This window comes from Cajanus cajan, chromosome 10 (genome assembly GCF_000230855.2).
Source record: "Cajanus cajan strain Asha chromosome 10, NIPB_CcT2T_4, whole genome shotgun sequence".
Classification (NCBI taxonomy): domain Eukaryota; kingdom Viridiplantae; phylum Streptophyta; class Magnoliopsida; order Fabales; family Fabaceae; genus Cajanus; species Cajanus cajan.
In genome coordinates, this window is record NC_138526.1 from 20,111,351 (window position 1) to 20,128,932 (window position 17,582).

A 17,582-nucleotide genomic window follows, 5' to 3' on the forward strand; every position below is an offset into this window, starting at 1 on the left:
TCAGTCACCCTTTTAGAGCATTAATTCCCTCGTCCACGTTACAACATATGTCAGTCACGCCTTCAAAGTATTGATTCCCTCTGTCCACATTACAACACATGTTAGTGACGCCTTCACCGCATTGATTCCCTCTGTCCACATTACAACACATGTTAGTCACACCTTCAGAGATAATAATGATGGGAACCTTATCTCAAAAGACTTGAAGCTCAGACTTAGACTGTGGCTAATAATGTAATTACAACTTCAGGAATCCAATGCAAGTGTCTCTCCAGCTCAATCATAACACCTCTATAAATAACCATGTTAACTATCAAAGTAACTATCATTCTTAGTTCCATTCTTATTTGATTTGTTTCAAAGTTCCATTCTCAATTGCATCGTTCTTTGTTTCGATTCTCAGTTATCAAATACCAAAAATATTGTTGTGGAAGCAAAATGAACACAGATCTGCCTTCATTGGTAGAACGGTAAGTTGAACACCATCGTTATTTGCTTAAAATTTCAATGAACCTCTTACATATAATGGTACTATTTTTGTTAATCATTGCAGGAAACTGAAAATATTATTTCCTCTTACTGTCATTCAATGCCAGAACCCCACCCTCTAATTGTTCCTATACTAGAGGAAGTTAGTTTTTCTAGGGTTGCAAACCTCAGGCATCTCAAGGTGGATCATGCATTGGTGACAACTTTGGTTGAAAGATGGAGACTTGAGACTCACACCTTCCATTTTCCAACAGGTGAGTGCACGATAACACTGGAGGATGTTGCAATTCAACTCAACCTAAGAGTTGATGGTTTACCAGTCATTGGCCCAACATTATATGATTGGGAGGATATGTGTTCCACGTATCTTGGTATTGTGCTAGTTAAAGGAGAGTCACTAATTAGCTCTATGATCAAGCTAAAGTGGTTAAGAGAAAATATGTTGGAATTACCAGAGGAACCATCTCAAGAAGAACTTCATGCACATTGTAGGGCATATATATTAGGTTTAATAGGAGGTATTTTGATGCTTGACAAAACAGGAAATAAGGTATATCTTATGTATTTATCTTTATTAATAAATCTTAGAAGAACAAGACGATATAGTTGGGGGTCTTCTTGTTTAGCTACGTTATACAGGAAAATGTGTAAAGCCATAGATGTTACGAGCAGAACAATGGGTGGTTGTGCATCATTGTTACAATCTTGAGCATGGCATCGCATGCCATATATTGCGCCAATTTCCAAAGTACCACCAACATTCCCTTTGGTCTGCAAATGGAGCAGGGGTAGAGTACTAAACTTTTGAAGTGTACCTCATAATGATGTTGTCGGATACAGATCAAGGTTTGATCACATTCAGGCTGATCAGGTAACTCTTCATAACAAAGTTTTATTTTTCTTATTTTCTTTTGTTTAGCATATTCTCTTAACTAACAAAGTTTAAATTATTTGTAGTTTTTATGGGCTCCATATCATGTCTTGCAAACATCAATACCCATGCAAGCATATAGAGGTGCCCAACTGTACACTTCATGTACCCCCAGAATTTGTTTTGCAATTGTTGAATGGCACCAATCGGATAGCGTGAAATTGTAATTTTGTCTCTTCCAAGATGTCCCTTCTCCACCCAATAATTTGGATAACCTACACAAAATTGACATGAGGGGAAGACAATATGAAAATTGGGTTATAAGACATGCTCAATGGATCGACATGTGAAACAATAGACGTGAGCACACATTAATGGGTCATCCAATGCAAGGCCCATTGTTTCACACACGAGAATACATGGAATGGTACATAGTCAATTCCATCTATTTCCTATATGTGTCACGACTTTTACAAGATCCAAGGACCCAGCCACAACGAAGGACTTCCACAACATTTGAAACCGGTGCGACTTCCATGTTGTCGTATAAAGAGACTCATCAGCATGTATCAAATTCTCCACACAACATCACACCACAAGAAAACATAATTGATAGAAGAAATTCGTTTGCAACAATTTCAGAGGATTTTTTTTACAAATTTATTTGGAGTAGATTGTAGAACTCTATCTGCAACATAGTCATACATGCAACCAGAATTCGCTAATAAACCTGATAGTTCTTCAATTGCATTCCAACAACCAGTGCTTGATGATCCAAATCCTGTTGAGCAATAACCTCCACGGCGTAACCCCGTCCGCAACAGACGTCGCCCTCGTTGTGGAACTGGACACCATTACAGAGATTAAAAACCTTATATAATTCACTCTATCTTAATGTTATGAATTTTTACTTTTAATGCACCCTGTCTCTTTATCAATGTAATAAAGTTATTAATATTATAAATTATTAAATTATAAATTATAATTATTATAAATTATTAACATTATACATTATTAAATTTATACATTATTATAATTATAATTAATATATTTATTACACACTAATTTATTATATTTACTAATTATAAAGATATTTAAATTATATATTTTATTAATATTTTTCTAAATACACACATAAATATAACTTATTATATTTATTATTTATTATATTTCTAATTTATTAAAAATATAACGTATTAAAATTATTATTTATTAAATTTCTAATTTATTATAAAAATTACATATTAAAATTATTATTTTTAAATTTGATTTTTTTTTATAAATATAAACTTTCTAAAATTGTAACTTATTAAAAGTAAAACTTAATAAAATTATAACTTCTTCAAATTTTAACTTATTATAAATTTAAACTTTCTAAAATTATAAATTATTAAAATTTTAATTTATTATATTTATAAATTATTAAATTTCATAAAATTATAAGTTATTAATATATTAAATTTTATAACTATAAATTATTTTATATATAAATTTATATAATTAATAAATATATTTTTTAACTTAAAAAAAACAAATTTTTTCTAATTTATTATAAAAATAACATATTAAAATTATTATTTTTATATTTTGAATTTTATTATAAATAATACTAATTAAAATTATTATTTATTAACATTATAACTTATTACATTTTTCATTTATTATAACTTAAAATTATAATTTATTAAAAGTATAACTTATTAAAATTCATAATTTTAAGAAATTATTTATTATTAAAATTATAACTTATTAAAATTATAATTTATTAAAATTATAAATTATTAAATTTATTATTTTATAAAAGTGTAAATTATTGATATATTAAATTTTATAACTACAAATTATTTTATATATAAATTTATATAATAAATAAAATGATTTTTTACATTAAAAAAATATATATATACCGTTCGAAATTCGATTTTCTGGAAATTGAATTCTGACAGCTACAGGAAACTGTTCAATTGGGAGTTTATTTAGGGAAATTTTTTTATAAAAAAATATTATAATAGTAAAAAATTCTGATATTGATTCAAACACTTTAAAATTGTATAAGTACTTGTTAATATGTATATTCAAATACAATAATTTATTGAATTTTAATTTTTAAGCACTTATACCATAAGTTTTTATTTGATAAAAATTTATTAAATAAGATATTAAATAAATTATTTTTTCAAACAAATCCTTAATTCTTCTTAGTTTTAAAAATATGAAATTTTGATTCTATCGTTAATTTGATATTTGTTAATATTTAAACTTTAATGTTGTATGATGATTTACCATCACTTAAGTGCTGTAATATTTAATAACTTGACATATGAATAAAAAATAAAATATAAAAGTTCTTTATTTATAACTATTTTTATATTGATATTTATTTTATTAATAAAATCTTATTTATATATAAATTTTTATTTTTATTTTTAAATGTCATGTTACTAAATGTCACATTATTTAAGTATGAATAATGTTAAAAATTAATAATTAGCCTAGTAGTTAGGTGAGGAGGAATTGAGGTAGTTAAAAATATGAAAATTTAGGTTATCTTTGTTGCGACTATCTTTGTAGTCTTTCTTATCTTTACAAAAAAATATTAATTTGATGAAAAAAATAAAAATTATAGTAATTAAATGTTTCAATTTTAAAAGAAAATATCAAAATTATAAATCAATAAAAATAAAAGGAAAAAAATGCAATTAAACTTAAATATTTAACCCACCAAATATTTTGCTTAAAAAAATGCCACTGAATATTTAACTGCTCAGTGGTAGAATTTTATCACGAAAAATATTTTAACATCAACTTTTATTTTTTTATTTCTTATTTTTTATTTTTCCTGAGGTGGATGTGGAGAAAGAGGAAAATTTATTTTTGTGTAGTGGTGCAATCCAAAGGCGCAAACCAAGCCAAGGCTCTCACGCTCACTGTCACACAGCTGAAGAAACCCACAACACCACCGTCAACGGCTGAGAACCACCGCAACTTCGACGCCGCCGTCGACCCAGAAATGTCGCTTGTCGACTACGCTTCCTCTTCAGACGACGACGTTTCGGAACCCACCGAAGAAGAAGAACTCAATAAAGAAGAGGAACCCCAACGCCGCTCACCGCCACCTCAACCTCTTCCTCCTCGTACCCAGTAATTCCTCTCCCTTCGCTTCTTCGCACAGTTATTCTAATTCTTTTTATTTATTTAGTTATTTATTTTAGAGTGTGATTGATTCCCTAGGTTTTTTTTTTTTTTTTTTTTTTTTTTTTTTAAATCATAGTATTGATAAGTGAGTGCACAAATAAATTAGTTTCCTTTTTTTAGTGTTTTTGTTTTTCACCAGGATAGACATGAATTTTCGTCATTCACTCGCAATTTCAATGTTTTGATACCTTGGCTCATGTTGTAGTTGCCATTTATTTTGGTTTAGAGTCAACACAAACAAATAAATACTAGTTGTTTGTGTTGGGCATTTTATTAATTCTTGAGTTTTGTCTGTACTTTATAATACTATGGTCACTAACACAAGGGAGAGTCTATTAGTATGACCATCATCACTTGAAAGCATAACATTAGTGAAAAAAAGGGTCACAGTGATGGGAATCAGACAGAAGAGTAAAAGGAAAATTAGGCAAAGTGGTTAGAATGGTTGTAGAATTAGGTAGTTAGATGCAGAGTTGGTTTAGCGGTCAGCTTAAATCATAGGAGGAGTATGTAGAAGGAGAGGGAATTCAGAATTGTTATTATGGGAAAAGTGGAAAACATAGCAATAGGCAATGGCTTAATTGTGAAAGGGGCAACCCTTGTTAGTGTGGATCCATAACAAGCATAGGAGAACAAATTGTTTGGTTTCTTTGACCTGCTAACTTATCTGAACTAAAAGTTCAATGTTGAAACTTGAAATATATGGCTGTTTGTTTATGAGTTTAATGGTTATGTACTGTCAGGATAATAATTTTTACACTCTCAAGTCTCAACTAATAAAAAAACATTGTTGGTATTACTTTTAAGATAGTTATTGTAAAAGCTAACAGATTTACCGTATATGGTAGTTTGTGATTAGATAATAGTATAAAATTGCTTTACATTAGTGCATTAAATTATTTTCTTGTTGTTTACAATTTAATGGCTATGACTTCCACCACTAACTTTCTTATTAAATCCAGTTTTTAGCAGAATTTGGGGGCTTGATCCCTGCTAAAAATTCCCTATTAGAAATACAACTTATGAAATAGGAGGGGTTGATAACATATGACAATTGGTTAAAATAATTAAGTGGCATATTCATAGTTTGCTCCCTCACGCCCATACCTAACAGCTAACACATCTTCTGGTTGAGGTTGTAACTTCCATTCCTCGGTTAGGATTGGTTCTAGAGATTGTGCCACTGGTGATGATGCCAGTGCCTTCTTCAGTAGGCATACATGAAAAATAGGATGTATGCGAGCATTCTCTGGCAAGTCTAGCTTGTATGCAACCGAACCAATTCTTTGGAGGATCTTGTAGGGGCCATAATAACATGGAGACAACTTCTCATTTCTCTTTCATTTTCTTCCTAATCCTAAACCCAATATTCTTAACTCAACTGAAACTGTTTATTGAAAAGAACAGTATTGCATTGCAGCCTAACCTAGAAGATAATGTTTTCTTTCTTGATGCTTCAACAAAGACTAAATGTAAATTTTTCAATATGGGAATACAATGCTAAATAGTCATGCTAACTTGTTTAGATTCAATCCAAATTTTGTGAGTGTTTCTTGCTGAATCTTTGTGCAATTTCAATGCCCTTTAAAAGATTATACAATTTTCACAGAAGGGAGAAGAGATCATCGTGACAGTGTGCTTTATGAAGAAGCCTTGGTGTTTACCTGGTTTGAGTTTACAGTTAGAATTCTGTTGTTTATGTCTTTTTAGCTTATCTGTGAAATAATTTTTGTGGAAGCTCTCTTATGCTGTACTGCTATGGTTTCTTCAGGGATCTATCTTTGATGGATATTCAGAGAGAGCAGAGAGTCCTTTTCTGCTCATATAATTAATTCTAATGCATTTATTTTACTATTTTTCCATTCTTTTGTGCTGACGTTGTACAATGATTTCTTATGGGAAATTTCAAAAAAGTAAATTTTGGTAGAAGGTATTTCAAATCTAGGAACATATAACCATTCAACCAGTAATTAAGTCAGTAAACAATTTCTCATTAACCTCCTCTTAAAATCTTTAACCAGTGAAGTGGTTATTTGTTCCTGTGCTAGAAATGTTTTCCTTATAATTCCCATTTTTGTTTTCAATTTGTTTACCTATTTCTTATTCTTAGTTCTTTCTTACCCATATTATATATCTCTTATTCACTTCTAATTAAAATTTCATTCTCTTGTCAGAAAAAATGGAATGTATACTTTTTAACAATCTCTGTGTAAGATACATGTTAACTATAAAGGGACATCATAACTGCATTAGTGAGTTAGATTAGATCCCATAAAACTGCTTTCCTGAAAAATTCAAAAGAAAGAAAGGACCTGGAGATAAAGGCATATTTGAGACATACATGTGTCTGTGCAGGGTGCTTATGTGTGATTTTCTAGTCTTACAGAAAGTACAACCAACATAAACTATAGTAACATACTAACATTTCACCTTTCTTGATCAACATTGTTTTCTATTCTTGACATTTATCCATTTTTAACTTGCAGGACTAAATCTGGATCTTCGTCTGACCAGCAGTTAGAAAATAAACCACATTCATCTTCACATTCAGTGGAGAAACTTCCTGATGCTTCTTTTCTTTTGAATGCACCCGCTGTCTCATCTAATCTGATGAGTGCTAGTGACCACTTCTCTCGAGTTGCTGCAGCTCAAGCTGAAAATGCTTCACGTAAGCGAGATTCAAATGGAATGGCCTCCTCTGCTGTTCGTAGTAAAGTTCCTAGAGGAAACTTGCCTCATTCAAGGACTGTTCCAGAAACTGGCGGTGCTATGCTGTTTCCACCTCAGATCAGTGGAAGGTTTGTAGTTGATGTGTTGACAGATAGCTGTCTTCTTTTTGGTTTATTTCTGCATTTGTTGCTATGTGTTTTTAGAAGTTAGGTTTGTTTGTTACTTTGTTTTTAAATTTTATCTCAATGATTAGCAGATCTTGAATTGATGAATGATGACATGAGGTGAATTTACTAAAGTTGTGCAATTAGATTGAATTTGAAATGAGCTCTGGCCTGCTGTCTGTTTATAATTTAGATATTGATTTCATCAATTTAATACTTTTTTTTCTTCTTCACTTTTCTGTGATATTTTAGTTTTGTTGAGATTATGAGCAGATTTTATACAGGCCATTATTTATTAGTATTTTTATTTGGACAAAAAATGAGACTTCCTTTTTAAGTGAAGAAAAAGAGAGCAAATAAAATAATACTAAAATACACATAAACACAGTAGAGCTCTCCAATCCTCTTGTGCATTTGAGAAAAGAAACCCCTTTGAAGAAGCATGACCGAAAACCGACAATGAAAGGGGAAAAACTAGCTTATAGCCTTATACTATAAAGCTAGGAAGGTGGATATGTCTGACTAAAGGCTATAACATACACATTGCTCAAATACCCTACATCCTAGCAATAAAGGCACAACTCTGCCACTCCCTACCCTCTATCTCCATAATGTTGAACCAGTTATAACCACAATTTCCAACAGAATGGAAAAGTAATGGGTGGCAGTTTCCAAACCTCCATGGTGCAAGATGCCAATATATCTGTGGCCTACTTTCCTAACTTTGAATTAGAGGTGCAAATGAGCCAAACTAGGTTAAGCTTTACATGGCCTAGCCTAGCCTGATCTTGCCTTGATTTGAAAGACTGGTTAGAAGCCTACTTACTTTAAAAGTAAACCTTTCACACAGGTTAACAAAACCTACCTTGGGCTAATAGATGTAAACTTATATGTAAGTTGGTGTAGCAGCATAGGTTTAAGCTTTAAATTAAATACACCAACAAACATATAATTTCAAAACATTATAGTAAAAAAATTAATACAATGATGAGAACAATATTCTTATCCTAATTATTATTATTATTTGCTTCAAATAGTCTAAAGCTTAGCCTTTGTAAATCATTTGGCCTAAATTATATGGTAAATGGACCGAGCTTGACGTTGGCCTAATCTAAACCCCTGGCAAGCATCTTGACCTATTTCTATCCCTAGTTGGAATTTTCCAAAAATTGGGTAAGGAAGCCATCCCCACTAGCAAAAGAGGAAATGGCAAGAAAGAGGGGTCTTATCTGAAGGGTGAACTTCTAGGGATTCAATGGAGTATAATTAAGTCGATTAACAACTTGCCTGAACCATTCTTGTGAAAACCATATTTATAGAGCTTGGGGTTTTAAATAGCTATTAGTGAGAGCTTTTCAGACCTTTATAACTCATCTGGTTGATTTTTGAAGAATTTTCAGACCATTTTGTTGTCTTTAAGCATATGTTAGGAAAAGGAACTATTAGACTTATCTTATAGGCCTTGACTTTTTTATGTACTCTTGGATCATTTTAATGAAACTTTTCAACATTTCTGATTGAACTTTCCTGACTTTATTTGTTGACAACTCTGCTAAAATGAAGTGTCATAAGAGTTTCACTGTACTTTTGAAAACTTGTTGGATAATGATATTATTTAATACAGAGAGAATGATGCTTTTAGTGATGATTGTTGCTTTGAAGAGTATTTCTCGATAATGCTTGATTATCTTTCTGATTTCTGTTAATTTTTTTGATATAACATTCCAATGAACCTTTCTGATGTAAACTTTGCCCCTTTGTTTTTACTCCATTTCTTTTCCACATTGGTGTGTCAATTGATTTACAATCTAGCATCCCACTTTCTTCCAAAATGTCAAGCACCATTCCTTTGAGAAATAGCACCTGCTTTTTAATGGCTACTTCACGTTCTGATTGAGAGGTAGCAATTTCTGTTTAAAGAGCATATGAAGATTCATGTAAGCTAGTACTGTCAAATAGCAGCCATGGCATCATCCTTGCAGTATGGCATGGCAGATTTTTGATAAAAACATCAGCTGGTGACCTTGGTATGGCAGCTTTCACATGTCTGCCTATGATGGTCGCCATTATTTTCATAGCAGTTTTGATAGCCCTGATGGAAATAACAGCTAAATAAACTTGAAAAATTAGATAAAAAAAACAGATGTGTATCAGTGACCTGTTTTAAAGCCTAATGACCAGAGAAAAATCTTAATTGCTCATCAAACCGTTATGACCCATCAAAACACACACATTTGCTCCTACTCTCACACATCTTAGCTATCTACAATCTACACTCACTTCTCTGCTTGTACCACAGGCTCAAACTCGTGCTCAGCTGCTCCCACATCTCCGTTGCCATTGCCAGCAAATGGCCCTTCTTTGGTAACGATGTTATTAATCACAGGTAGCAGTTCATGGGCCACAACAAAGTGGTGGATGTTGTTATGGACTTTGTGGCTACCACAGTATAACAAGAAAACGACAGAATGTAATAAACTTATGTCAAGACTCAAGAACAATAAACTAGAAACATTGTAACTAATAAAATTAACCAAAACTATCATTATTTAGCAACCCTTGCTTCAACAAAGAGGACGTAATCACAAAGAAAGAAATAGGAGAAAACAAAGAAGGAAATGGAGAGGGTTCTGCAGTTTTCCAAAGGCAGGTTGTGAGGCCCATTTCGTAAGTATTTTGGAGAAGAAGAAAGAAAAATACTGAAAGGAGAGTGAGAAAGGAAAAGGGGCCCAAAGACAATTGGGGTTTGACTAGCAGCTGAGGTGAAATTTGAAAGAGAAAAGTGGAGTTGTAACAGAATGTACACATTGGGGAAGCAAAGGGAGGGGGTATGGGGTGTGGAAATCATGGGTAGTGGAGGGGAGTGTGATACAGAATATAAAGGGGGGAATTAACTTGAAGAAAGAAGGGGGAGAATGGTTATGGGAGTGTGGAGGAGCTGAGGGCATTGCTCTCTGTCTCAAGGTTATTTGAGTTGTTCCTTTTTTGTTAGTGTTGTTTTCACTATTGTAAGGAGTTTAGCTCCATCCCATATACTTGAGAGAAATTATAATACATTGCATCATTTCTTATTCTATTTTCAATTGTAATAAAGGTCATTTTCCAATGAGAGACTTAAACACTGGCCCAAGTGGTTTATTTCGGTAGAGGTTTGGTATGGTACCAACTACCAAGTATAATAGCTTCAAGTAGATGCACTTGGAAGAGGTAAGAAGGCTAAAGAGGCCCTAAATCACTTGGTGACCACTTCAGTTGAAACAAGCTCAAGTCTGGAGGAAACATCTAATCCTGATTGAAAAATTTGAGGAATATAGAAGATGGACTGATTTGCATAACAAGACCCATGAGGATATATCATCTATTTTTAATTTCTACAAGTTGATGAAGGCTTGAGCTCAATTTGAAGACAACATGATAAGCCCAAATTCATATGATCAAGAAGCATTAATGGGTTGAAGCATTAATGAGTGGGAGTTTAATTACTTTTTGGGCTAAATTGTTACTTAAACCATTTTCTTAATTTTAATGTAATTTTCGTGTTTCTTTTTAATTAAATAAGTCAGATGTCTTTTCATATTATTTAGGTTAGTTTTTAGTGTTTTTAGGTTTTCTAAACCAATATGATTGTTAGTGGGATAGTAGGGAGTCATTTCCAATGGAAAATAAGTGCTAGTGGGAATTCATTTCTTAGTGGAAACTAACTACTTGTACATGAGTGGTCGCTTAGCTTATAAATAAGCACCTCTTGTAAGCATCCAAGGGAGAACATGAATTAATTAGAATTTGGATTTTTTCTGATTGAGAGGATTCTCTCTCTAGGTTCTTAGGAACTACCCTTGGTTTTTATGTTTGAATTTCTAAATTCAAAGTGACAAATTTTTCACAATTTATCAATCCTTAGGATTATAGCGTTGTTCTTTCATTTCTTACCTCAATCTATTTTTCCTTTTCATTTCAATTTCTGCATTTTCTTAAAGTTTGTCTAAGAAATTCCTTTGTGAGATGCTGAATTTGATATTCGTTAAGGGGTTCATGTTGTATATGGTTGAGATACCCCACTTCTTCTCAAACGAACTACCGCCCCCTTTGTTGTATTAGTTAATCAGATAGTATTTGAAAGGGGTGCTTTATTAGCAGAATTATGAGCTAATCTACTTAACCTCAAGATTGAATGAAATCCCAAGATGATATATATTGAAGTGATGTGTTAGATTGTATTTGGGTCAGAGATTAAGAGAGAGAACAGGGACTCTGATTTCATGGAGTTGTGAGCAACACCTATTTGTAAATTTGTTTTCCATCTTCCCCTTGATTCAGCAATCATCTTGATTCAGATTGAAGAAGAATGATTTCAATAGGAGTCCAGTACTTTTCAATATATTCTTTACTTTTCTGATCATATTCTGTTAGAAGAGTAAGTTGTTATAGCAACAGTGTTCACTTTGTTCCACTGTTTGTATTTTTCATTTCCGGGATGATTTCATAGTTGTAACTAGTAAATTAAAATATCACAATTGATTGTTCTGATGAGAAGATGTTTCATTCACACATGTTCCCTTTTCTTTGTGTAGAGAGTTAGGTAACTTGAACTTGGACTACAGTAGGATGCAATAGAAATATGAAATTTTTGCTTGGTTCTGTTTTATTCTCTTTTTATAGAGGGTAATCCTTGGTGCATTTATATGGCACTGTGACCTAGAGATCACGAATTCAAATCCTGAAAACAACCTCTCTGCTTGGGGGCTAAGTGTGCATACATCTCTCTTTGGATCCCACCTGGCTTGTGCCCACTAAGCCATCTTATTTTATTTTATTTTTTCATTAGTTTTTCTTTTTACAGATAGTTTTCAGCTGAGAAAGGGCATTTGATGACATTGCCAATTAAAATTCTATGCTTCCTAGAAAAGTTGAAAATTATCCCTAGTTAAATAATGCCTACTATCTCAAGTCCTGTAGGCAGACTGCAAATTGATCTGCAAATGCTGGATGTTCCTGTTCCAGAAGCATTTAATGTCTAGGGGGATAATCATTTAGTACTTTGCCACACCCTTTTTCCCTAGTCCTAATATTTTATTTTACTATTTTGTTTTTGGCAATGCTAAAGCTGATATACTAGCTTGTGTGTTCTCCACATTCTCATTGCTGAAATGTCTGTGTTTTCTTTTTGAAATATATCTATTTATGAATTTCTGATTTTGTAATTTTCAGGAAAAATGTTGTTACAGAAGACATAAGCAAGCTCTTTGTCAAAAAACATCACTAACATTTTTAGCGTTAGAAGTTTGCTTATTGAAATCAATGATGGGTATGAAACTTAAACTTGAAGATGTGGCACTTCACCTTCTTGAAAGTGCTTGCTTTTGTAGAATGTGTACTTAACTTTTAAGTTTGTTTATATCCCTAGGTTGTACTTACCCGTCTTGTTGATTATATTACATTCTTAACTGCCATCCCAGCCAAGAAAGAGAAAAAGGAGCTGAAATTTAAGGGTGATTTGCTTCACAGCATATTTATTAGATTTTGCAATTATGATTTAGGATTTTGAGAATATTATGAAGGCTTAAATATGTTTTAAGTCCCTTAAATTTAGGGTAAACTTGTTTTAGGTTTCTCAAATTTAAAACTGTTGTTTTTAGTTCCTATAATTTTCAAAATTTTTGTTTTAGTCCCTCATGTCACCAATAACATATTTAAAAGTGATAGATCGAGACACATATACACCATCTACTAGGTTTAATGTGTTGTTTTCACTTATAAGAATACTAGTAGATAGATTTTCTGCGACAATATTTGAAAAATTTCGTGACAAAATTTGAGTATATGGACTAAAATAATTTGTTTTTGAAATTGTAGGGACTAAAAATGCTAGTTTTAAAATTTCAAGGACAAAAAAACGTATTTAAGCCTACTATGAATGTTATTTCCATGCTTCATTTAAGGTTTTATAAATATATTCAGGCTTGTTAGGTCTTTTTGAAAGGTACAGGTTGGAGTGATTGCAAGGAGATACTTGTCTAAATTCCATTAAAATATGTTAAGTTACTTGCCTTTCAATTATGTTTTGCATTGTCTTTAGTTCCAATCTGTAGGAACCAAGAGATTGTCCCAGTTGCCTAAATCCCTTTTAGGGGTTGATGGAATAATCTGAAACCGAATATGCCACTTAAAGCTGATCACATAGTTTTTCTTATGTGGAAAAGCAAAGAATTTCTATCACTTGCTACCTCACATTTGAGAGTGCTTTCAAACATAATAGTCGATCTCGGATGGCGGAATGGAGTGGTTGACTACAAAAGTGGGTTAGCGGGATTGCAGATAGCGGAATAACCATTATTCTAATATTATATATATATAAAAGCTAAAAAAATAGAAAATTTACTCTAAATTCATGCATTAATCATTTTTAATAATAAAAATTCAAAGTACTCAAGCAAAACATAACATAAAATGACTAGAAAATAAAGTGCTAAAGTTCTAAGTAATTAAAAAAGTAGACATTAAACTTTAATTTCCTTCCTCATCAAGATTAAAGCCCCTAAGCTCTGATTTTTTGGTTGATCAGTGTTTGGTTGGGTCATGGTCTTGTTGATCACCAAAGAACAAAACCGCTCAAATAATAAAAATGAATAGAAAAAAGAGAGAAAAGGAACAGGAAAAAAAAAAAAAAAAAAGCAAACGGGGAAAGAAAAAACAAGAAAATCACAGAAATTTCGACGGAGAGAGTCATCGGAGAAGATGTAACAAATGATGAGAATGTTGATGGAGAGAGTCATCGGAGAAGATGAAGCAAATTGTTCAATTGAGGGAGAAGAGAGTTATGAAAGGATTTACGAGAGTTCGTCACTCAATAGAAAAGGAGAAGGGGCTTATGGGCTTTAGCCTTTAGGGGAAACTGCATATAGGGTGGATCCAAATGAAAAGGCAAAAATACCCTCATTTTAGGAGGTATTCTTGGGTTTTGTTTTTTAAACCACCATGACAGACCGCGATTTTCACCGCTCCGCTCCATTGCAATTGCGCCCCCTCCATCCGCTACATGAAACTGCTTTGTTCCAAGGTTCCTATAGTGGCATGGAGCTGATCTGCTGCTATTGACTACTATGATTTCAAAATACTAGGCTGTGCTTGGATGACATGGTTGTGACTCATTCACATTTGATCACTACAAATAATAGTACTTTCAATATCACTAGGAAGACTTTTTATCCTACATACTACCACTTTACTAGCACACATACGCCTTAGGTGTTGGAGTGTCAGTCAAATACTCACTTTCATCTCCTTGTTAGACCAACATCATTGTCTTCAACCTGAAGTAAATTTAGTGGGCCTTGGACTGAGAAGGCTCTGTTAGATCATTTTGGTGTCATTTATGGATGAGGATTGAGGAATCGGTAAAGGTATTCTCATCCTCATTACTATAGTTACCATTTGTGCTTACTACCTCGGGTTGCTCTTGCTTTCTTTCCCATTCCCAACAACCGTTTTGATTTGAGGATCATACTAGGACTCGAGCTTCAGCGTCGAGTCACCTTGGAGGACAGGGCTCTCATCCAACAAGCTCCATTATTACGACTAGCTAGACAAGATGTTTTAGGAGGAACTGCAAAGAATGTAGCAGTCCTTCCCGATCCAAGGGACAGAGCGCATGAGGTAACTAGAAAGGTTTGTTTATAGCTAACCATCAACAAGCATCACACCACAATCACCATCGGTTAGCATGGTGGTGCTAGACTAATACCAATGAGATGTAGAGCATTCTATCTTGTAAGGGACTCATTGCTGTTTTAACGATGGTTTCTAACACTCTTTGCCCGAGCCTATATTGCTCGGTGGTGCTAGACTTGCACCAAAGAGATGTAGTGATTCTATCTTGTAAGGGACCCATTGCTGCTGGAATGATGGTTTCTGACACTTTTTGCCTGAGCCTAATATAGGCGCATGTTCAGTTTTCCTTAAAGCATCCTTTCATAGAAGTTATTTCTTTCAAGATACCTAATTGCTTTGAAATTGCCGGTAATGCCTTAACAAGGAGATTCCAATCCCCCCCTCTCGCTGAAGAACTCCTGGATATCTTTTGCAACAAGGTGCTCTTTGTTTCAGCACTTGAGGCAATAATCTGTAAAACTTCCCCTTAAACTTTTCATGGTTCAACCCTTAATTGGTTTAGGAAACTCTAAAGGTTCCATTAGCAGCTAGGATGACCTTTAATCATAGTATGTTCATTTTATATTACATGTAAGGAGATTTTAAGGACGTCCTACCCTACATGGATTAGACAAGAAAAATGAGTTCAAAGTTTCCTCCCTTGTTTTTACAAACAAGCAACCCTTGTACCAAATCTGCAGTCAAACATTCAACTTCACATCATTGTGGAAGCAATCAAGAAGGGACCTTTTTTTTGTCTCTTAACAAATCTGAGTTGATCATTATGGCAGAAGTGCGTTAAAATAGAAAACGACCTTGCTGGTGTGAGGTTCTTCATTCTAGAACAGGATATGGACTACCTGACTGGGGAAAATGAAGAGCAAGAGAAGACAGTCCATGTAGACAAGGGCAAAGACTGTTTCCAAGAGATACAAATATTATACTATCTTTCTTTCTTATGTCAAAAATTACAGTCTCCTTTCTAGACTACTTCTAATGCATGACACTATCCATTTTTTTAAATTTTCCATTAAAGTTCTATTAACTTCTGTTGAAAAAAAATGTTAAATTACCAAAACATCTTTAAACTAACATTTCTTCAAATATGTAAATATTACACCAATCTTCCTTCTTAAGTTAAAATAAACACTTTCCACCTTTAACAAATATAAATGTAACACTTTAACAATTTATGTCTTGATTTATATAACTAATTTTTTAAAAAAAAATTATGATGAATTTTCTAAAATTAATTATTTATTTTAAAAAATATTTTTAATTATTATTTTCACAAAATAATTTTAAAGTTATCCAAATAATAAATTCAAATACAAACATTAAGATAGTTTTTAATTAGATATATATATATATATATAGATATTATTTAATTGATGTTATCAATAAAATATTTTAATAATATCTAAATAAACTTATATTTTATGATAAAGCATTATTTATCATATTTGATAAATATAATACTAATATATATATATGTATATAATAAATATATATTTTTAAGTGAATATATTTATATTACAAATATATTACTATATAATTATTACCAAATTTAATATTTATATGTATATATTAATTTATATTGTGTGTATGTATAAGTATAAATATATAATTTATTTTATAATAATCATTTTAAATTTAATTTTAAATTTTACAATTTATTATCAAATGAATAAATGACAATGAACTAAAATTATTTTAACATTTATTTTAATGAAAAGTATACATTAAAATCTTAAAATAAATATTTTTGAGATGCTAAGTTAAATACTTCAAATAATACTACAATATCTCTAAGGGATAAAAGTATAATTTATTCTATAATTTAACATATGAAGGAATGATAGTGTAATATCTCTCAAATAGGAAAACATAATTTACTTTAATGGCATTAAGTAAAATTGGATAGATTGTATATTTTAACATAAAAGAAGAGGTCTTATCTACTGGGAGAGGATAATGTAAATTATGCTTCAAATTTTGTACCGCTCAAAAGTATAGATTCTTTATCATTGTTCATAACCATTGACCACTACGCTAGAGTTCCAAAATATTAAGTGGTTAAAGGAGCCCATTTTCTATTAAGATTAACTCATCATTGTGTTTGATTACATGATTATGACTCGCGTTCAAATGCTATCCTTGTATTTCATGAAATAGTAGAGGTGTGCAAAAATTCAATATGAATCTAACAAATCCAAAATCGAATTGATCCAAATAATAATAACCAATCTATTTTGAGAAAAAACCAAAATGAACCTATTTGTAACAACGGTTTGGTTAACCAATTTGTGTATTATCAAGTGGATCAATTCAATTTTATGAAAAAACCTAACCATATAAGAGTATATAGTGAATAACCAAATTGACCCAAATTCAAAAAAATTCCACTCCAATTTTAGAAAAAATTGAATCAATCAATTTCGATAAAAAATTTGGTTTAGATAACCGAATGGTTTTTATAGAAAAATAGATCAAATTGGTTTGGTTCGAAATTTAAAAAATTTGACCCATGAACGGTCTTAAGAAAC

General features: G+C 31.9%; 1 protein-coding gene across 1 annotated transcript; it reads left to right on the forward strand.

The window, feature by feature from the left end:
• The first annotated feature begins 4,193 nt into the window (after positions 1-4,193).
• LOC109806257 (uncharacterized) lies at positions 4,194-12,876 on the forward strand. Its single transcript, XM_020368630.3, has 3 exons — positions 4,194-4,501; positions 7,042-7,353; positions 12,598-12,876. Exons 1-3 carry the CDS (start codon positions 4,209-4,211, stop codon positions 12,650-12,652), a joined length of 660 nt encoding a protein of 219 aa, XP_020224219.1. The 5' UTR covers positions 4,194-4,208; the 3' UTR covers positions 12,653-12,876.
• Positions 12,877-17,582: the final 4,706 nt, after the last annotated feature.

Bases quoted from the DNA above. Each gene is read 5' to 3' on its own strand.
- LOC109806257 (XM_020368630.3), top strand. From the start codon at position 4,209: ATGTGGAGAAAGAGGAAAATTTATTTTTGTGTAGTGGTGCAATCCAAA. The intron at 4,502-7,041 runs GTAATTCCTCTC...TTTAACTTGCAG, and splicing joins CCTCTTCCTCCTCGTACCCA to GACTAAATCTGGATCTTCGT. The intron at 7,354-12,597 runs GTTTGTAGTTGA...TGTAATTTTCAG, and splicing joins CCACCTCAGATCAGTGGAAG to GAAAAATGTTGTTACAGAAG.